The sequence below is a fragment of the Galeopterus variegatus genome, unplaced genomic scaffold, assembly GCF_000696425.1.
Source record: "Galeopterus variegatus unplaced genomic scaffold, G_variegatus-3.0.2 Scaffold274, whole genome shotgun sequence".
Classification (NCBI taxonomy): Eukaryota; Metazoa; Chordata; class Mammalia; order Dermoptera; family Cynocephalidae; genus Galeopterus; species Galeopterus variegatus.
In genome coordinates this window covers 123,637-144,632 of record NW_007726385.1, presented here as the reverse complement: position 1 = coordinate 144,632, position 20,996 = coordinate 123,637, and the positions used below count along the sequence as shown (strand labels likewise).

The window sequence follows — 20,996 nt, the reverse complement described above, 5'->3', positions numbered from 1 at the left end:
ACTCCCCCCACTCTGACTCCAGCTGGGCCAGCAGAGGGGACTGAGGTGTCAGTGGGGTGGCCCGGTTCAGGCCTGGGGCTGCTGCCATCTGAGCAGAGGGCAAGTGAGGCCTGAGGAGGCAGGAGGCGGCTAGGGATGGAGGACTGAGGCGCTGCCAGGCCGTGGGGGCCCAGCTCTCTACGGGTGGGAGGGAGACAGAAGGCCTGAGGCTGTGGGTGCATCTGGAGGAACAGGGACGACAGAGGCTGGCAGCCGGGGTGGGGTCCCAGCTGGAGTCGCTTCCTAGCTGGACCCTGGGCAAGATAGCTCCTTCCTCCCAGCCTCAGTTTCTCTATTTGGAAATGGGGACAGTGATTCCTACCTTGGAGGTCTGTTGAGGATTACACGACATCATGGTCCTGAGGGAAGGGGCCCAGTGCCTGCCAGGTGAGGGGCCTCAGCAGAGGGAAGCCGCTTTCCTCAACCCCAGTGAAGCCTTCACCCTCAGCCCCGTTCTCTCCCTCTCGCCTCTCGCAGCCACACCACCTGCTCCACTCCCCTGAATGCCTCCTGAGCTTCCTCGAGCCACGCTCTGTGCAGGCTGTCACTACCTCAAACCATGGTGACCTTCCCCCTCCCCATCCCCTCATCCCTCCCTGGAAAATGCCAAGGCCTACTTCAATGCCACCTCCTCTGGAAAGCCTTCCTCAGTCCCCTAGGCAGTGACAGATGCTCCCTTCTCTGAACCTGCCGTCTTTCTTCTAGCAAATTACTGCACTGCTGGGCCTGTCCCCTCCACCGACTGTGAGCCACTGGCCGGTAAGGAAGGTGCTTTCTTCTGTTAGGTCCCTCTCCCTCTCAGCCCATCAGCAAATGCTTGTTGAAATAGTGGCCATGAGCAGTGAGGGCCCCGAGAGGAAGGCCAGGGTGACCATGGCTGGCACAGCCCCCAGGGAATGGAGGGAAGTAAAGCCACTGGGGCCAAGGTAAGGACCGCTGGGAAACACACGTGCCATTGTCCTCAGTCACCTGATCCACACAACAGTGACCACCCTCTGGGAGCAGAAGGGGCAGGCTGTGAATGACCCATTTCCGGAAAGACAAGTGAAGAGGATTCTGCTGCAGTGACAGAAGTGACTAGGGTGGGAGAGGTGCTGCCTGCCAGTGGCACCGCTCCCCGCATGTGGTGAGGGCCAGCACTGCACAAGCCGGGTTGCATAGCATCTCCGCCCAGGCCCGGGGAGTCAGCTGTCAGCACCCCATCCGCAAGTGACAAGAGTGATCACTTCTACTCAGCAGTGATACAGCACACACCCGTGGGGTGTCACCTGTTACAGACACAGTCTTAAGACTCCCCCCAAAGCTGGTGCTTTTTACCCCCATTCTACAGACAAAGCAACTGAGGCCCAGAGAGGTTTGGAAGAGCAAGGCTGGATCTGATGAGATCTGTGGGCCTTGGAGCCCACGCTCCTACCCGCCACCCCCGCCACCGTGTCTGCAGGCTGAGCCAGCCTCACTTTGGGCACCCACGTGCAGCAGATGAGGGGAAGAAACAGGTGCAGAGCAGGCGGCTAATGGAGCGCTGCTATTCCAGGCCAGGCGCCCCTCTCTACCTCCTGCACCACCCCCGCTCTCTCCTGCCGTTCCCATCTGCGCAGCTTGCCGATCTCTGGATCTCTCCTGTAGCACCTGGTGTGGCACAAGGCTCTGTCCAGGGCTGGCCCAAAGCCAAGGAGCCGCCCCACCCACCAGGGACTGGAGGACCAGGACCCGCTCTGAGGTTAGATCCTCAAGCCACCTGACCAATGGCCAGCCTTGGCCCAGTGGCTGCGACTTCTCATTCTTTCCTTCGTTTGTCCCACTGCCCTCAGCTCAGGAGCCAGCACATGGCAGCGATCTCCCTCCTAGGCCACAGTGGTCTTTGCCTGAGCAAACTTTATCTGCCTGACACAATGCCACCTAGCAGATCTCATTATAACTGGACACTCAGGCTCAGAAGTGTGGGACTGGGCCTCGGGGCTCCCAGGCCTGAGTGTCCTGGGTGGGCCATCTCAGGAGGGCCCTGTGAGCCTGGGGGAAACAGGCTGCCCAGCATTTTTCAGTCTGACACTTGGAATCCAGGGCCAACCCCTGTGCTGAAGGGGCTTCTCAGTCCTGCAGCGTACCCCCATCCCCTCCCAAACCACCTCTGGCCTCTGTGCATTTACTCCTATAGTCCCTTGGCTGGGAGCAGCCCACACCTCTAGTAAAATCCCGCTCTTCCTTCCAGTGTTGGCTTTCAGACCTCACCCCACCAGAGCCCCCCTTACTCCCTAGGCTGGGCTTGGAGCCCCTCCTTCCCTCTCCCAGAATGTCCTATCTTTTCTCATGTCACTTCTCACATCTGGTTGAACCCGAGTGTTCCTCCATAGTAGACCGTGAGCTCACTAAGGGCACAATCTGGGGCTTTTCTATCATCAGAGCCCCAGCTCCTGGGCCCTGGCACTCAGTAGCTGTTCAATAAACATCTGTAGAGCTGAGCTAAATTACATGGGCCTGAAAACGTCTTTATAGTAGCGCTCTCTGGCCACCAAGCTTATCTCAGCATCCACATGGACCCTTCCAACTTCTCTTGGTCCCCANCAGGGCCAGCCTGAGTGGGTGGCACTCGGGCCTGTGGCTTCCTGCAGCCTCACCGCCTCTTGGCTCCCAGGGTCCACCCAAGACAGAAGACACTGATCGTGTCCTCCCCTAACCTCAAGAGGCTGTAGATCAAGGTAATTTTTTGGTCATTTTAATTGTAAAAACCAAGACATTTATATAAATAAGACTGCTGTGTAAAATATGATTCACCCTTCTACTAAAACCCTTCTCCCCACACTCAGAAAGAATATAGAAAAGCCAGCAGAGAGATAAGAAGTACAAAGTAGCATGCGGTCCCTGACGATAAGTAACTGGCAGGCCAGGTTTCCCTGCTGAAGCGGCCTCGGGGTGAGAGCGCTCCTGGCCCGGGCGTCTCACCGGAGGCTCAGTGACACCTCGAGAAACTGCAGCGCAGCAGTTTCCGCACCCCAGCCCCCGGCTCTCAACTGTGCGGGTGGAGGCGGTGTCAAAGGTTCATGTGGCCTGGTGGCCGGGGAGGGGGAGAGGATGGGGGAAGGCGGCTTGGTCCTCATGCCAAAGCTGCGGGCTGTGGGGCTGTGGGTCCAGTGAGATGCGGTGGTGTTTTCAGCCTGGGTCGAGTTGGGGGAAGGGACTTGGAGCAGGGAGTATCAGTAATTCCCCAGAAGACAAGGAGAGAAGCTGCCTGTGTCCCTTGAGAGGAGAGGCTCCTTCACATTTTCATGTGGCCACTAATGACAAGGACAGCGGACACATCCCAGCAGTGCTGGGGACAGAAGGGCAGTGGGGCTCCTGGGATGTGAGGGGAGAGCAGCCCTCGAGAAAGGTAGGACTGGCACGTCCTTATGAGAAAAATCCCATCTCCCCACCTCCTCTACCCTGTCACCCTTCCCTACCCACCCCTACGGAGAGACGGCTGCCTGCTGCCCCACCAACACCCTGGGACTCAGAGTGAGATGACAGAGAGCCTAGGAACAGAGATGTCAACAAGTTCACACACTGGGCATGGCTCAGGAAACTGGCAGACAAGGACAAAAAGAAAAGACCCCAAACTCTCCTGGGAAAAACCAGGACCTGCCTGGGGCTGCTTCCCACCCCACGTGAGTGGCAGGAACAGGCCCTGCACAGGATGGGGGGCAGGGGCAGGGGACAGAGTGTCAGGAGCACTTCCAGACACAAACAGCCAGGGTCCCCCCAAAGTACAGGTAGAGGAGGTTCTTCACCTCATGTGTGATCTCAAACCCAAAGCCCTCGCCGATCACCACGTGCCAGGAGGAGCCGAACTTCTTGTCCATGGTCTCTTTGATCATCTTGGCAGCACTCTGGAACGGAGAGGGGAGGGAGCGGGCAGGGGTCAGTGCCCCGTTTGGGAAGGAGAGGTCAGGTAGCGAGTCTTGGCAAGAGAAAGGCCTGCTGCCTTATTATTGTCGTTCTCCTGCTCACGGAACTGTCAAGAAAGGGTTTCCACGCAAGCACCTCCTGCTGGGGCGATTCCACAGGGACAGAAAACTAGCCGTCACCTCACTGGAAACTGGCTATGGTGGGAAAAGCAAGCCGTGGGTCTGGAGACAGCCCCAGGTCTGAGGCTCGCTCGGCTTAGTGCGGCTTCCTGGGTCAGGGTCGATTTCCTCCGCTGTGAACCAGAGAAACGGTGCACGAGGCTGCGCTGGGGACTAACTAAAGGAAATCACAGCCGTGAGGCACTCTGCAGGCTGTGAAGCACTGTCCCTCCCTAATGGGGTCAGTGGGCTCCAGGGAGAAGCCAGACGGCTTCTCCCAGTGATGGCAGCAGCCTGCTCCGTCCTGTGCTCGCTCTTTCAAGAAGCTTCCCCCAATGTGAAGAGGAGTCAGGAGGGGTCGGGCACCCGGCCTTTGCAGGGTGAGTCCCCTGCTCAGGCATCTGAGGCACCAGCAGCACCCACCGCTGCTGCAACACTGACTGCCTTCTTGCTCTCTGCCAGACTGATGGATGACATTCCTGGGTTGATGCCTACTGGCCCTATCGCCAGCACCCAGAACAGTGCCTGGCGCAGAGATGCTATTTAGCATCTTTCCTGAATGGATGAATGAATACATGAATGAATGCCTGGGCCATGGGGAAAGGTGCCCTATTCAGGAGCCCACTTGAGGTGGGGAACATGGGCACAGGCATTGTGGAGCCCCCTCTGGTTTTTCTCCCTCAAGGGCTGGGTGTGACCGTCAGTACTGGAGTCAGCACCAGCCTCTCCTCTCACTGGCCTTCCCCAGACCATGACTGCTTCCAAGGAAGGCCCCAGACTAGTCCCAGCAGGACTCTGGAGCTGGCTGCAGGGCACTGGGAGCATGCTATTCACCCACAGTGGTCACCAAAAGCATGAGGGGCTGCCTGCACTGATGGCAATACCTCGTTGTTGTTGGAGAATTTTTCACAGGCTGTGACACATAGCTCCATGGTCTCCACTCGCATCTCCTCTGGCATGTCCGAGTGCTAGAGACAGGGCAAGGGTGACAAAAAGACAAAGGCTTAGCCCATGACCTGGCCTTCCTGGCTGGCCTCTCTGTCCCAAGCTTAAGGCATGGGCACCATGTAGCTTCCCTGGCACAGCTATGGGCAGGCGACCCATCTCCTGACGGAGGGCCTGCAGTTGGGGTGAAAAGGGTGTGGAATCAAGCTGTACCCCAGGAGCTCTCAAGCCCAGGCCTCTCTGCAAGGGCACAAAGCTTCACCATCACTATGTTCCAGCCAACAGGCACGGGAAGAAGGCGGCCCAGGCACGGAGGGAATGCTGGCCATGGAAACGGTTTATAAGCGAATCTCACCCGAGAGACCTAAAGAGACAGCACGGCCACTCTTGAGGGCTCCCGGTCCTCCTCCTGCCTCTCTGGCTGCTCTTTCTCATGGATTTACTGGACCCCCCGCCCAGCTACTGGAGGGCCCCTCTCCACCCTCTTTCTTCTCCAGCTATTCCAGCTCCAGGGGATCTGCGCACTTTTTATCTGCGGAGGGTTCCCACATTATCACCCCTGGCTCTAACCTCTTCTTTGGGCTCTGGGCTCCTATGTCCAACTGTACATTTGACAGCCTCACTTAGATGTCTAGAAAATACCTTCTAATTCTCCCAGCAAACCTATTCTTCCTCCATCTTTCCTTTCTCGGTAACTAACATCATTTTTTCTCCCACCGTTCAGGAAAAAACAAACGCTAGGAGTCTCCTTCCTCCATACCCAGCATCCAGTCCATAGGTAAATCCTATGGCCTCTACCTTCAAGGTACATCCTGAATTGGCCCACGTCTCATGCCTCCCCTCTAGGCTTGACCCAGCCATCTGCATCTCTCTGGGCCTCCAGAATAGTGTCCTCACTCATCTCCCCATTTCCACTTTTCCACCCTAAAATCCATTCTCCTCACAACAGCTACAGTGATCTTTTAAGAACATAAAAGAGATCACATCACTCCTCTGCTCCCCTTTGAACTCAGGACAGCATCCACATCCTTTACCACCTGCTTCGTTGTGACCAGCCAGGCCTGCAAGGTCTGGCCCTGCTGTCACTCTGACCCTCGCATCCTGCCACCCCTCAGCACTCCATTCCAGCCACACTAGCCTTCTCTCTGTTCCTCCAAAATGCTAAGCTTGTTTCCCACCTCAGGCCTTCTGTGCCTGCTGTTTTCCCTGCTTGGAATATTCTTCCCCAGATCTTTTTGCAAGTCTTGCTCTCTAACTTTACACAGGTCTCTGATCTGAGAAACCTCTCCAGGAGCTAACCTCTGCTCTCTGGCCCTTTACACCAGCTTTATTTTTCCTTTATAGCACTTATGCCTGCAATTATGTTCTTTAAACATCTCTTTCATTGAAGCCAGGCCTTCATCTGTCTTGCTCACCATCTCCACAGTGCCTAAAATAGCACCCAGAATACAGGAGGGGGCCTAAATAAGTACTTGGTAAATGAATGAATGAATGAATGAATGAATGACTATCAATNTTCCGCACCCCAGCCCCCGGCTCTCAACTGTGCGGGTGGAGGCGGTGTCAAAGGTTCATGTGGCCTGGTGGCCGGGGAGGGGGAGAGGATGGGGGAAGGCGGCTTGGTCCTCATGCCAAAGCTGCGGGCTGTGGGGCTGTGGGTCCAGTGAGATGTGGTGGTGTTTTCAGCCTGGGTCGAGTTGGGGGAAGGGACTTGGAGCAGGGAGTATCAGTAATTCCCCAGAAGACAAGGAGAGAAGCTGCCTGTGTCCCTTGAGAGGAGAGGCTCCTTCACATTTTCATGTGGCCACTAATGACAAGGACAGCGGACACATCCCAGCAGTGCTGGGGACAGAAGGGCAGTGGGGCTCCTGGGATGTGAGGGGAGAGCAGCCCTCGAGAAAGGTAGGACTGGCACGTCCTTATGAGAAAAATCCCATCTCCCCACCTCCTCTACCCTGTCACCCTTCCCTACCCACCCCTACGGAGAGACGGCTGCCTGCTGCCCCACCAACACCCTGGGACTCAGAGTGAGATGACAGAGAGCCTAGGAACAGAGATGTCAACAAGTTCACACACTGGGCATGGCTCAGGAAACTGGCAGACAAGGACAAAAAGAAAAGACCCCAAACTCTCCTGGGAAAAACCAGGACCTGCCTGGGGCTGCTTCCCACCCCACGTGAGTGGCAGGAACAGGCCCTGCACAGGATGGGGGGCAGGGGCAGGGGACAGAGTGTCAGGAGCACTTCCAGACACAAACAGCCAGGGTCCCCCCAAAGTACAGGTAGAGGAGGTTCTTCACCTCATGTGTGATCTCAAACCCAAAGCCCTCGCCGATCACCACGTGCCAGGAGGAGCCGAACTTCTTGTCCATGGTCTCTTTGATCATCTTGGCGGCACTCTGGAACGGAGAGGGGAGGGAGCGGGCAGGGGTCAGTGCCCCGTTTGGGAAGGAGAGGTCAGGTAGCGAGTCTTGGCAAGAGAAAGGCCTGCTGCCTTATTATTGTCGTTCTCCTGCTCACGGAACTGTCAAGAAAGGGTTTCCACGCAAGCACCTCCTGCTGGGGCGATTCCACAGGGACAGAAAACTAGCCGTCACCTCACTGGAAACTGGCTATGGTGGGAAAAGCAAGCCGTGGGTCTGGAGACAGCCCCAGGTCTGAGGCTCGCTCGGCTTAGTGCGGCTTCCTGGGTCAGGGTCGATTTCCTCCGCTGTGAACCAGAGAAACGGTGCACGAGGCTGCGCTGGGGACTAACTAAAGGAAATCACAGCCGTGAGGCACTCTGCAGGCTGTGAAGCACTGTCCCTCCCTAATGGGGTCAGTGGGCTCCAGGGAGAAGCCAGACGGCTTCTCCCAGTGATGGCAGCAGCCTACTCCGTCCTGTGCTCGCTCTTTCAAGAAGCTTCCCCCAATGTGAAGAGGAGTCAGGAGGGGTCGGGCGCCCGGCCTTTGCAGGGTGAGTCCCCTGCTCAGGCATCTGAGGCACCAGCAGCACCCACCGCTGCTGCAACACTGACTGCCTTCTTGCTCTCTGCCAGACTGATGGATGACATTCCTGGGTTGATGCCTACTGGCCCTATCGCCAGCACCCAGAACAGTGCCTGGCACAGAGATGGTATTTCGCATCTTTCCTGAATGGATGAATGAATACATGAATGAATGCCTGGGCCATGGGGAAAGGTGCCCTATTCAGGAGCCCACTTGAGGTGGGGAACATGGGCACAGGCATTGTGGAGCCCCCTCTGGTTTTTCTCCCTCAAGGGCTGGGTGTGACCGTCAGTACTGGAGTCAGCACCAGCCTCTCCTCTCACTGGCCTTCCCCAGACCATGACTGCTTCCAAGGAAGGCCCCAGACTAGTCCCAGCAGGACTCTCTGGAGCTGGCTGCAGGGCACTGGGAGCATGCTATTCACCCACAGTGGTCACCAAAAGCATGAGGGGCTGCCTGCACTGATGGCAATACCTCGTTGTTGTTGGAGAATTTTTCACAGGCTGTGACACATAGCTCCATGGTCTCCACTCGCATCTCCTCTGGCATGTCCGAGTGCTAGAGACAGGGCAAGGGTGACAAAAAGACAAAGGCTTAGCCCATGACCTGGCCTTCCTGGCTGGCCTCTCTGTCCCAAGCTTAAGGCATGGGCACCATGTAGCTTCCCTGGCACAGCTATGGGCAGGCGACCCATCTCCTGACGGAGGGCCTGCAGTTGGGGTGAAAAGGGTGTGGAATCAAGCTGTACCCCAGGAGCTCTCAAGCCCAGGCCTCTCTGCAAGGGCACAAAGCTTCACCATCACTATGTTCCAGCCAACAGGCACGGGAAGAAGGCGGCCCAGGCACGGAGGGAATGCTGGCCATGGAAACGGTTTATAAGCGAATCTCACCCGAGAGACCTAAAGAGACAGCACGGCCACTCTTGAGGGCTCCCGGTCCTCCTCCTGCCTCTCTGGCTGCTCTTTCTCGTGGATTTACTGGACCCCCCCGCCCAGCTACTGGAGGGCCCCTCTCCACCCTCTTTCTTCTCCAGCTATTCCAGCTCCAGGGGATCTGCGCACTTTTTATCTGCGGAGGGTTCCCACATTATCACCCCTGGCTCTAACCTCTTCTTTGGGCTCTGGGCTCCTATGTCCAACTGTACATTTGACAGCCTCACTTAGATGTCTAGAAAATACCTTCTAATTCTCCCAGCAAACCTATTCTTCCTCCATCTTTCCTTTCTCGGTAACTAACATCATTTTTTCTCCCACCGTTCAGGAAAAAACAAACGCTAGGAGTCTCCTTCCTCCATACCCAGCATCCAGTCCATAGGTAAATCCTATGGCCTCTACCTTCAAGGTACATCCTGAATTGGCCCACGTCTCATGCCTCCCCTCTAGGCTTGACCCAGCCATCTGCATCTCTCTGGGCCTCCAGAATAGTGTCCTCACTCATCTCCCCATTTCCACTTTTCCACCCTAAAATCCATTCTCCTCACAACAGCTACAGTGATCTTTTAAGAACATAAAAGAGATCACATCACTCCTCTGCTCCCCTTTGAACTCAGGACAGCATCCACATCCTTTACCACCTGCTTCGTTGTGACCAGCCAGGCCTGCAAGGTCTGGCCCTGCTGTCACTCTGACCCTCGCATCCTGCCACCCCTCAGCACTCCATTCCAGCCACACTAGCCTTCTCTCTGTTCCTCCAAAATGCTAAGCTTGTTTCCCACCTCAGGCCTTCTGTGCCTGCTGTTTTCCCTGCTTGGAATATTCTTCCCCAGATCTTTTTGCAAGTCTTGCTCTCTAACTTTACACAGGTCTCTGATCTGAGAAACCTCTCCAGGAGCTAACCTCTGCTCTCTGGCCCTTTACACCAGCTTTATTTTTCCTTTATAGCACTTATGCCTGCAATTATGTTCTTTAAACATCTCTTTCATTGAAGCCAGGCCTTCATCTGTCTTGCTCACCATCTCCACAGTGCCTAAAATAGCACCCAGAATACAGGAGGGGGCCTAAATAAGTACTTGGTAAATGAATGAATGAATGAATGAATGAATGAATGACTATCAACTCCTGGATATCTAGAGCTGAGTCAGCAGGGCCCTTCTTAACTTCTTCCCACTGCCATCCTGCGCCTAAAATAGCACCCAGAATACAGGAGGGGGCCTAAATAAGTACTTGGTAAATGAATGAATGAATGAATGAATGAATGACTATCAATTCCTGGATATCTAGAGCTGAGTCAGCAGGGCCCTTCTTAACTTCTTCCCACTGCCATCCTGCAGGAGATGAGCTCTACCTACCTCTCTGCAGGCTGGGTGAGCCCTGCTGGTGCCCTGCCTCCCTCCCCTGGGGCTTACCCTGACCAGAGGGAAGGTCTGCAGTCGCTTATAATCAGCCTCATCTTTCTTCCCTTCTGTTTCTCCCATGATCCTTCCACTGTGACCACTGGAGGAGAGAGTGGGGCTTTCAGGAGATGCTGGGACTGGCAATTAAGACACACCCAGGAGTCAGGAAGCAGGCCCTGCCAACTTGGTGGGAGAAGAAAATGTCTTTCCCCAAGGGGTGCTGTGGAAAACAGGAAAAGTAGGAGAAAAGAGTTGGCTTTAAAACCATACATCACAAATTAAGAAATGTCTCAGTAACAATTTGACACCTCCCCGTCTTAACTCCTCCGCATCCTTTTCCAAATGGCCAGCAAGTCTGCAGACAGGAGGATGAGTCAATGTGAGATGCTGGGACCCGGTTAAGAACACACTGGTATGATGCTGCAAGCCCACACTGTCATTATCAAGACAAATACTGACTGCGGGCCAGGCTGGGGATGCAGCCTTGAGCTAGCAATTAACAAATGCAGTTTCTCTGCGTGCCCACTACCTACATGGTCCTTACGTCCCAGCAGACATGGTTAGGAAGCTAAATGTTCAGGTTGCCATTGACAATTTGGGTTTATTGGCAGGCAAGGGCCTCCCTCTGCAGGTCCCTGATCTGCAGGAGAATAGGAACAGCACTACCCTGTGCCCTCCTTGGCACTCCTCCGAGGCTCCCTGGCTGTTCCTGCTACTCCTTCTTGGCCCAGCTGGTTCTGTCTGGCTGTCCCAGGAGTTAGGAGGCCTAGGCACTGGTGCTGGTTCAACCACTCACCAGCAGTGTGACCTTGGGCCTCAGATTCCTCACTAGTGACATGGAGAGAGTCCCATCTATCTCATGAGGCTGTTATGAGAATTCAATGAGACAACATATGTAAAGCAACTAACACAGAGCCAGGCACGTGGTAGGCACTCAATAAACTGTTGTTCCCTCCCTCTGGCTCCTAGGGGAACCAAATGAGAGGATGCATGTGGGTATGACTGGAAAGTTACAAAACCTTATATACATGTAAATGTCCCCCCCCATCTAGTTATCTAATAACAGATGGGGCTTTTCCTAAAGAGATGCGCCTGGATCCTAAATGGCTGGGGGCATGCGGCTGGGAATCCTGGTGTTTCTCTTTTATCTTACAGTTCAATTTATCCTATAATTCAAAGGCTTTTTATCTCAGAAGAAGTACTGATATAAATGAATACAAAGCGCCACATTGTTAAGCCCTTTTTAACAATCTATATTGGGCAAATACAGCCAAATAATATTATTCTGGAATTTCTCACATTTCCAAATAGACTTTCATTGCACAAACACTGACACCCAAGATGCTTAGCACAGTAACTACTGGGCAGGTAATGACAGGTGATGTTTATTAGGTTTAATTGACTTTCATTGCACAAACACTGATACCCAAGATGCTTAGCACAGTAACTACTGGGCAGGTAATGACAGGTGATGTTTATTAGGTTNTCTTTAAACATCTCTTTCATTGAAGCCAGGCCTTCATCTGTCTTGCTCACCATCTCCACAGTTCCTAAAATAGCACCCAGAATACAGGAGGGGGCCTAAATAAGTACTTGGTAAATGAATGAATGAATGAATGAATGAATGAATGACTATCAACTCCTGGATATCTAGAGCTGAGTCAGCAGGGCCCTTCTTAACTTCTTCCCACTGCCATCCTGCAGGAGATGAGCTCTACCTACCTCTCTGCAGGCTGGGTGAGCCCTGCTGGTGCCCTGCCTCCCTCCCCTGGGGCTTACCCTGACCAGAGGGAAGGTCTGCAGTCGCTTATAATCAGCCTCATCTTTCTTCCCTTCTGTTTCTCCCATGATCCTTCCACTGTGACCACTGGAGGAGAGAGTGGGGCTTTCAGGAGATGCTGGGACTGGCAATTAAGACACACCCAGGAGTCAGGAAGCAGGCCCTGCCAACTTGGTGGGAGAAGAAAATGTCTTTCCCCAAGGGGTGCTGTGGAAAACAGGAAAAGTAGGAGAAAAGAGTTGGCTTTAAAACCATACATCACAAATTAAGAAATGTCTCAGTAACAATTTGACACCTCCCCGTCTTAACTCCTCCGCATCCTTTTCCAAATGGCCAGCAAGTCTGCAGACAGGAGGATGAGTCAATGTGAGATGCTGGGACCCGGTTAAGAACACACTGGTATGATGCTGCAAGCCCACACTGTCATTATCAAGACAAATACTGACTGCGGGCCAGGCTGGGGATGCAGCCTTGAGCTAGCAATTAACAAATGCAGTTTCTCTGCGTGCCCACTACCTACATGGTCCTTACGTCCCAGCAGACATGGTTAGGAAGCTAAATGTTCAGGTTGCCATTGACAATTTGGGTTTATTGGCAGGCAAGGGCCTCCCTCTGCAGGTCCCTGATCTGCAGGAGAATAGGAACAGCACTACCCTGTGCCCTCCTTGGCACTCCTCCGAGGCTCCCTGGCTGTTCCTGCTACTCCTTCTTGGCCCAGCTGGTTCTGTCTGGCTGTCCCAGGAGTTAGGAGGCCTAGGCACTGGTGCTGGTTCAACCACTCACCAGCAGTGTGACCTTGGGCCTCAGATTCCTCACTAGTGACATGGAGAGAGTCCCATCTATCTCATGAGGCTGTTATGAGAATTCAATGAGACAACATATGTAAAGCAACTAACACAGAGCCAGGCACGTGGTAGGCACTCAATAAACTGTTGTTCCCTCCCTCTGGCTCCTAGGGGAACCAAATGAGAGGATGCATGTGGGTATGACTGGAAAGTTACAAAACCTTATATACATGTAAATGTCCCCCCCCATCTAGTTATCTAATAACAGATGGGGCTTTTCCTAAAGAGATGCGCCTGGATCCTAAATGGCTGGGGGCATGCGGCTGGGAATCCTGGTGTTTCTCTTTTATCTTACAGTTCAATTTATCCTATAATTCAAAGGCTTTTTATCTCAGAAGAAGTACTGATATAAATGAATACAAAGCGCCACATTGTTAAGCCCTTTTTAACAATCTATATTGGGCAAATACAGCCAAATAATATTATTCTGGAATTTCTCACATTTCCAAATAGACTTTCATTGCACAAACACTGACACCCAAGATGCTTAGCACAGTAACTACTGGGCAGGTAATGACAGGTGATGTTTATTAGGTTTCCTGTGTGCCAGCCAGTGTTCTAAGTGCTTTGCGTGCATTTATGCAGCTCATCACTGCAACCACCCCAGCAATTAGATCCTGTAGGAACAGAACCACAAAGCTTTTATGTTGTTTGCCTTAGGTCACTCAGCCATTAAGCGGCAGAGCTGGGGTGTGAGTCCAGACACTGCCCCTGGCGTGGGCACTCCTAACTCCAGTCATACGGCCTCCTCACAGACACACAGTAGGCACTCACAACACATTTGTGGAACTGATCACTAGTGTGGCTCATATGACCGCAGCAGTGAGACAAATGTTTGATCTTCCCTTTCAGTTGCTGCTGTTCTAATGTTAAATTGACCCCAGTTTGGTCAAGCACTGAGCTTTCTGTGCACTTTTCCCGCATTGTGCCCTCAATTTTATCCCCCTCTCAGATGCTTCAGAAGACCTCAGTGCCACTCTGTTTGGTCGGCNGGGAGCGCCACCACGCTCTCAAGCGGCGCACTGTAGCAGTGCGCCACCGGGCCGGCCCTCAGGTTTCTTATTTCACAAAAATAAGAATTTTAATTAAATTTCTTATTAGCTCATTAATGTGGAGGCCCATCTCCAACTCCATCCTGTCCTAGCTTTAGTAACGGCCACTTTATTGCCTCCTCTTCTACATTCATCAAGGTGTGACAGAAGGTGGCAGCTACACTGATGATAAAGGATAAGGGCTTTATGATTTGTTTATATCTGTGAATTTCAAATGGGGACAACTTAAAATGTGGAAGCAACTGCTTAGGCACTTTCTACCTAAATATTTCGACTTGATTCAATTCATCCATGAGGCTAAAAAGTGCAGGCACGTAGGAGCCTGGAAGGGAGTTGAAAGCCAATTGTGCACATGCCACCATTTCAGAGGTCAGGNGTAGGAGCCTGGAAGGGAGTTGAAAGCCAATTGTGCACATGCCACCATTTCAGAGGTCAGGATCTGTGACAGCTACTTAAACTCTGCTTAAACATACCGAATCCCACTGAAATGGCACAAGGTATTATCAAAGTCCGAGGTATTATCAAAGCCCGTTCTTCAGGAACAAAGGGGAAAAAGGCAATGGGACGGTTATCAGGGAACTGTGGAGGACTACAAGCCAGAATATTTAGGCATGAATACCAGTTCTGTGACAGAAATGACTTCTGCTCATTTCCTTGCTTTGTAGCCTCGGGCAAGTAATTTCACCTCAGCTGTGGTTTCCTCCTCTATGAAATGGGATACTAAATCCCATCTTGTCATTCTCAGAAAGCTGTTGCAAGCACCGAGCATATGCACGTGAGCATTTTGAAGTTTTAAAGCTCTCTGCACGACTATCAACACACTATCGCCATAACATCCACTATTGCCATGTGATTAGCCAGGACCTGGTCAACATTATTCAACCAAGTTTATTAAGGACCACAATAGCAAATAGCTTTTCCTAACCACTACATATACTCCTGGGGATCCAAAATGGATGAGACTTACAGAATAAAAAAAAAAATAGTTATAGATGACGTGTTTCCAAATAATGAAAGGTAGGAGAATTTTTATGATGTGGTGTCATTATAGTACAGCTACATTCATTCAGCCACGATTAAAACACCCTGCTGAAAGAATGCTACCAAAAATAGCAGAACTAGAGGTTCTAATAACCTTATCAATCTTCTATGCAAATGAACATGTGGCTAAAAGCTTCAGGCCAGAAAGAAGTCGTGTCGCGCCTGAAAGAGCCTTTTAATAATGTAAGTGTAGCCGCAGCCCAACTGCTTAGGCACTTTCTACCTAAATATTTCGATTTGATTCAATTCATCCACGAGGCTAAAAAGTGCAGGCATGTAGGAGCCTGGAAGGGAGTTGAAAGCCAATTGTGCACATGCCACCATTTCAGAGGTCAGGATCTGTGACAGCTACTTAAACTCTGCTTAAACATACCGAATCCCACTGAAATGGCACAAGGTATTATCAAAGTCCGAGGTATTATCAAAGCCCGTTCTTCAGGAACAAAGGGGAAAAAGGCACTGGGACGGTTATCAGGGAACTGTGGAGGACTACAAGCCAGAATATTTAGGCATGAATACCAGTTCTGTGACAGAAATGACTTCTGCTCATTTCCTTGCTTTGTAGCCTCGGGCAAGTAATTTCACCTCAGCTGTGGTTTCCTCCTCTATGAAATGGGATACTAAATCCCATCTTGTCATTCTCAGAAAGCTGTTGCAAGCACCGAGCATATGCACGTGAGCATTTTGAAGTTTTAAAGCTCTCTGCACGACTATCAACACACTATCGCCATAACATCCACTATTGCCATGTGATTAGCCAGGACCTGGTCAACATTATTCAACCAAGTTTATTAAGGACCACAATAGCAAATAGCTTTTCCTAACCACTACATATACTCCTGGGGATCCAAAATGGATGAGACTTACAGAATAAAAAAAAAAATAGTTATAGATGACGTGTTTCCAAATAATGAAAGGTAGGAGAATTTTTTATGATGTGGTGTCATTATAGTACAGCTACATTCATTCAGCCACGATTAAAACACCCTGCTGAAAGAATGCTACCAAAAATAGCAGAACTAGAGGTTCTAATAACCTTATCAATCTTCTATGCAAATGAACATGTGGCTAAAAGCTTCAGGCCAGAAAGAAGTCGTGTCGCGCCTGAAAGAGCCTTTTAATAATGTAAGTGTAGCCGCAGCCGTGGTACATGAATCTGCCGGGCACCGAAGCTCAACCCATCCCATCTGCCCTCCTGCTGCACAGAGCCAGGGGCAGCCTTGCTTCTCTCCCTCTGCCCTTTGCCTCCTCCTCACCCAAGGCCCCTCTGCGTGTACAGACAGACAGCCTCGCCACATCTGATGTGAGGCTTCTCCTAGGCAACGGGGAGCACAGAGAGGGCTCTTTATCTCATCGCCTTGTCAAAGCCAGTGGCCCTTGTCATTTTGTCCCTCGTCCTTTTGTGGCACTGACCTCAGTCACCATTTATTATTTAGCTTCTTAAGCATTTAAGAAGAATCCTTAAGAGGGATAGAGTATGTGGGAGGGATGGGGAAAAATTAATCAACTTGGGGAAATAAGGCCAAAAGGGTCTGCCAGTGCCCTGGGGGGCTCCAGCCACTCAATGCCTGGAACATTCCTAGCCCTTAGATCATGGCTCACCACCCTTTACAACCCGCTATGCATCTGAGAGATTGGAGGACACACTAGGAGCATATCATAGCAGTTCTGAGAGAAGACTCCACAGGCAGATCTGAATTCACATCTCGGTTTTGTTCCGGACAAGTGCTTACCTCTCTGAGCCTTGGTTTTCTCATCTGGAAATTGGGAATAAAAGTAGGATCTACCTCACAGTAAGTATCAGCTCCTTTCACTGGTGTAGTAGGAAGGGGAGCTGCAGTATCCCAGTTCTCAGACAAGGCACCTCGAGCTCAGAGAGGTTTTGTGGCTGGCCCAAGAGTGCACAGCCAGCAATGGCAGAGCCAGGATCAGACCCACATCTATGTTTCTGACTCTACCTTCTGTGCTTTTCCCCTTGGCACAAATAAGTAGGAGACAAGACAGTAACACAAATAACTTCAATAGCTGGCATCCGCCAGTCCAGCCATCTGTCTAGGCCTGCCTCCTGCTTCCGGCCACGTCGGAGATACACACTTGTGCACCTCAGTCATCCCATGCCTTCTAGCAAACACATGAAGAGCAAAGCTGGCAAGGGGAGGAGAAAGGATCCTAAGGACTTTGTGGTATTCATCCGAGATGTCAGTAGAGAGGTCAGGAAGCGATGCAGAAGATGAGGTTTCCCAAAGGCCTGGGTTCATTAAACCAGTTTAAAATGGGGGGAGCAAACACAGGGTTGCCATTTTAAAATTTTGCTAAGTAAGAGCATTAAAAACACACATCTACCATAAAAGAGGAAAATTTAACAGTAGGAAGGAGAAAATTGCAGAATAAAGATCAATCCTTTTCAAGAAAAGACAGTTACCTTGCATACACACACACAAGGATTTTTTTGGGTTTGTTTGTTTGTTTGTTTGTTTACATGGTCCTTATTGTTTCTCATTTTACTGAGGTCTAGTGAAAACTTGATATGTCTTAGGCCATAGGGAGGGAGGGAGGCAGGGAGGGAGAGAGAGGTGGGAAGGAGAGAAGAGAGATGTGTTCAGTCTAGATATGCAATTCTCAACATTTTCTTTGTGTCTGCTACCATGTGATAAATGACAGCGACTTGCATGGACATCCTCATGGACATATCCAAGTTTGGATGCAATCCCAAACATTTTTGTCAAGATACAAAGTATAACAAAAAGTCATAACCATCACAGCTATTAGCTCTCCACAAGAATAGCTGCTTACTACACACAGCAGCTTATGTCATCTCCCACCCCACTTCATTCCCCCTCAAGAGAACAGATTTGAACATAAGGGACTGAGAATGACATTATCACAGAAATAAGTTGGACTCGGCACTGATTTATTTCATAAAAACTCATTCACAATTACTAATTCCTGGTGATATCTCACAACGGATCATGACTTAACCGTGTGTCATGAGTCCAGACAACCTCCTGGGTCTGAGGAACTTTATTCTCCTCTGGATGCCACAGAGCACAAAATCCAGTGTCTGGCATATGGCAGAAGTCCAAAATAATATCCAAACTGTAATCAAATTATACTTAATTTGCCCCTGGGAAGGGAGAGGATCTATCAAATCCATTCCAATAACATTTATTGAACAATGATCTTGAGCCAGACACCAGGATGGGTGTTCTACATACAGGATCTCATTTACTCCCCCTAATGACTCAGCCAGGCAGGTATTGTTATTTTACTTATAAACACACAGTCTAAGAAAAGGAAAGTAACTTTCTACCCAGCTAATAAATGGAGGAGCCTGGATTTGATTCCAGGTATATTTGACTTCAAAGATTATGCTTTTCCCAACTACTCCACTGTAAGCAAGAGATAGTCCCTACCTCCAAGGAGCTTACACTCTCACATGGAGACCAATACACACACACAAGGAACTAACTATGGTTCATGGCAGGAAGTACTAAGTGCCACAAGACAGATGTAGAGATAGAGGAAAGAGGAGAATTCTGGCCAGCGTGAGGAGGGTAAGAGAGGACATCAAGAGAAGCTTGGTGGCGGGGGCGGCACTAGAGTCAGGCCTTGAAATGTGAGTGAAAATCCTGACAGGGGAGTGAAGTGAGGTGAACAGGCAGAAAGGTGAACAAACACATTTTTTACCACGGCAGAAAACTCAACGCATTTTCTGGGAAAGTCCACCAGTCCAATTTGGCTGGAGGATAGAATTTGGCAAAGAAGGGAAAAATAAAGCTGGGAAAAAAGGCTGGGGTTTGGTTGTAGAAGTGTAGAAGGGCCTTAAAACCCAGGCTTAAGAAGTGTGGATATTTTTCATGGGGAATGGATAACCCTTTGGGGGTCTATTGGTGGTTGGTGACATAGTTGTATGTTAGGAAAATTATTCTGGTGAGCTGGGTTGACAGGAGGAGAGACTGGAAACTACAGCAGTCAGGAAACTACAGCAATGGCAAAGGTGAAGGCATTAAAGACTTGATCCAGGGTGGTGGCTTCAGGAGTGGAGAGAATGTGAGGTCCTCACGGAGACACAATCAAAACAATGTTAAGGGCCGGCCCGTGGCTCACTCGGGAGAGTGTGGTGCTGAGAACACCAAGGCCCCGGGTTCGGATCCTATTTAGGGATGGCCGGTTCGCTCACTTTGGAGAGCGTGGTGCTGACAACACCAAGTCAAGGGTTAAGATCCCCTTACCGGTCATCTTTAAAAAAAACCAAAAAAATGTTAAAATTGTGTGAGTGGAATGGGCATGGCAGAGTAACATATGATGCCCCAGGAGAAGGATGCCATTGACAGAGACAGGGAAAACCAGGTAGGACAGATGGGTAGGTAGAAAAGCAGGCCAGTTTGACTTTAGAACTACTGTGTTTAAAGTTGCTGGTGAGATATGCAAATGGAGGTAACTATTCCGGAGCAGGACATCACCAAATTATGGATTATCAGGGACAGAAGGGAAGCCATTGAGTGTAACTATCACATCAATATATCAATCTCTACCTGTCTCCCCAGCCACCCATAAGTATCACTAATCCTGGAGGCACAAGAGAAAGATCAGAGCTGGAGATATGGGTCTGAGGGTCCACTAGAGAAATGACAGCTCATTCTAAGGGTCTGGTTACACTTCCCAGAGAGGCAAAATGCAGGGAAGAGACAAAGGAAGTAAACTAACAAATACTGAATCCACACTGGACTGGATTTTTGTACTTCAATTCATATTATCCTCAGAATTCCCAAAGGAGATGTGCTGTAGTATATTGATTTCATATATGCACAGACTGGAGCCCTGGGAGGTTACATAACTTGCTAGGGTCCTGCAACTGAAAATCCAAATTAGGTTTGCCAAGTTCTTCTCACTACAAACGATACATCCCACGGGGAGCACATCCTCGGGGAAGGCTACGGTTGGGTCAAAAAATAACAACACCCTACAACGTCAGAGTCGAAGAGGTCTTAGAGATCACTCAACCGAATTTGTCGTTTACAGATGGGGAAACTGAGGCCCCCAAAGGGAAACGATCAGCCCAGAGTCCTAGTGCGTCGCCAACTCTCCAAGCCAAGCTGTCTGAGCTGAGGCAATGACGACCACCGGCCCAGCCGCGGGAGGGAGGATTACTCTGCGAAAAGTGGGGGGATCAAGGTGCTGGGGGGAGTCAGATCGGAGAGCACGCGGGAGCGCCAAGCTGGACTGGGCCTCGGATGGGTGCGGAGTTGCGATGGCGAATCTATCACGACGTAGCTCGCAAGTCCCCAAAGTGGGGGTGGGAGGGGCTGGGGAACAGCGGACAGGAGACTGAGGTGGGGCCTCGGCTATGGGAGGGGCCTCTTCCGCCCGCGTTGCCTCCCGCCCTCCCTCTGGGCCGGCCCTCCCCGCCTGGCTGTCCGCCGCGCCCCGGGGCCTCACCTGCTCCCGCGGGGGCCAGAGCCGGGGCCGCAGCCTGCTCACCCCAGCCAGGGTTGTCAAGGAGCGAAACAAGAGTGTCTTAGCAACCAGCAAGGAAGTTCTGCCCCCTCGCCGGAAGTTGACGAAAAGTTTACTTATTATTGGTGGACATAAGTGTCAATCAGCGTTGAAGGGCCCTACAAAGCAGGGTTTGCACGGAAGGGGGCGTGTTTTAGAGGCTAGGGAGGCGGGGCTTCACTGATAGTCGTCTGAAGTGTGCCGGAGGAGCCGGGGATATACTGAAGTTTTCTTTTTAGAGAAACAAACTTCGAAAGCGGTGTTCCTTCTGGTCATTTGAAACGACAAATGCAATTTGTTGATGTCGTGACACTGAGCTGCTATTTCATTAGGATCTCAAAAGCCTGACAGTAACTAGCATTTATGTAGGGCTTTACCGTTAATATCACATTTGATTCTCACCATAGTACTTCTAGGTAATAGGATTTGTACTCTCGCC

The 20,996-nt window shown here is 51.1% G+C and overlaps 2 protein-coding genes across 3 annotated transcripts; both read right to left on the bottom strand.

Moving 5' to 3' along the window:
- Window positions 1-2,730: 2,730 nt before the first annotated feature.
- LOC103585816 (dynein light chain 4, axonemal-like) lies at window positions 2,731-5,183 on the bottom strand. Its single transcript, XM_008566901.1, has 3 exons — window positions 5,163-5,183; window positions 4,964-5,047; window positions 2,731-3,902 (listed from the first exon to the last, which is right to left on the bottom strand). Exons 1-3 carry the CDS (start codon window positions 5,181-5,183, stop codon window positions 3,738-3,740), a joined length of 270 nt encoding a protein of 89 aa, XP_008565123.1. The 3' UTR covers window positions 2,731-3,737.
- Window positions 5,184-6,703: 1,520 nt separating this feature from the next.
- Window positions 6,704-20,576, bottom strand: DNAL4 (dynein, axonemal, light chain 4). Of its 2 annotated transcripts, XM_008566866.1 has the most exons (4): window positions 20,501-20,576; window positions 12,123-12,330; window positions 8,486-8,569; window positions 6,704-7,422 (listed from the first exon to the last, which is right to left on the bottom strand). In XM_008566866.1, the coding sequence occupies exons 2-4, from the start codon at window positions 12,189-12,191 to the stop codon at window positions 7,258-7,260; spliced, it is 318 nt and encodes a 105-aa protein (XP_008565088.1). In that variant the 5' UTR covers window positions 12,192-12,330; window positions 20,501-20,576; the 3' UTR covers window positions 6,704-7,257. The 2 variants fall into 2 exon arrangements, with proteins under 2 accessions (XP_008565088.1, XP_008565087.1); XM_008566865.1 differs by lacking the exons at window positions 12,123-12,330; window positions 20,501-20,576 and adding an exon at window positions 10,356-10,563.
- Window positions 20,577-20,996: the final 420 nt, after the last annotated feature.

What these genes read in the sequence shown, in the direction of transcription:
- LOC103585816 (XM_008566901.1), bottom strand. Translation starts at nt 5,183, where the DNA reads ATGGGTCGCCTGCCCATAGCT. An exon ending in TGGGTCGCCTGCCCATAGCT is followed by an intron (nt 5,048 to 5,162) that starts GTGCCAGGGAAG and finishes CCCTGTCTCTAG; the next exon opens with CACTCGGACATGCCAGAGGA. An exon ending in AATTCTCCAACAACAACGAG is followed by an intron (nt 3,903 to 4,963) that starts GTATTGCCATCA and finishes TCTCCGTTCCAG; the next exon opens with AGTGCTGCCAAGATGATCAA.
- DNAL4 (XM_008566866.1), bottom strand. Translation starts at nt 12,191, where the DNA reads ATGGGAGAAACAGAAGGGAAGAAAGATGAGGCTGATTATAAGCGACTG. An exon ending in AGACCTTCCCTCTGGTCAGG is followed by an intron (nt 8,570 to 12,122) that starts GTAAGCCCCAGG and finishes CCCTGTCTCTAG; the next exon opens with CACTCGGACATGCCAGAGGA. An exon ending in AATTCTCCAACAACAACGAG is followed by an intron (nt 7,423 to 8,485) that starts GTATTGCCATCA and finishes TCTCCGTTCCAG; the next exon opens with AGTGCCGCCAAGATGATCAA.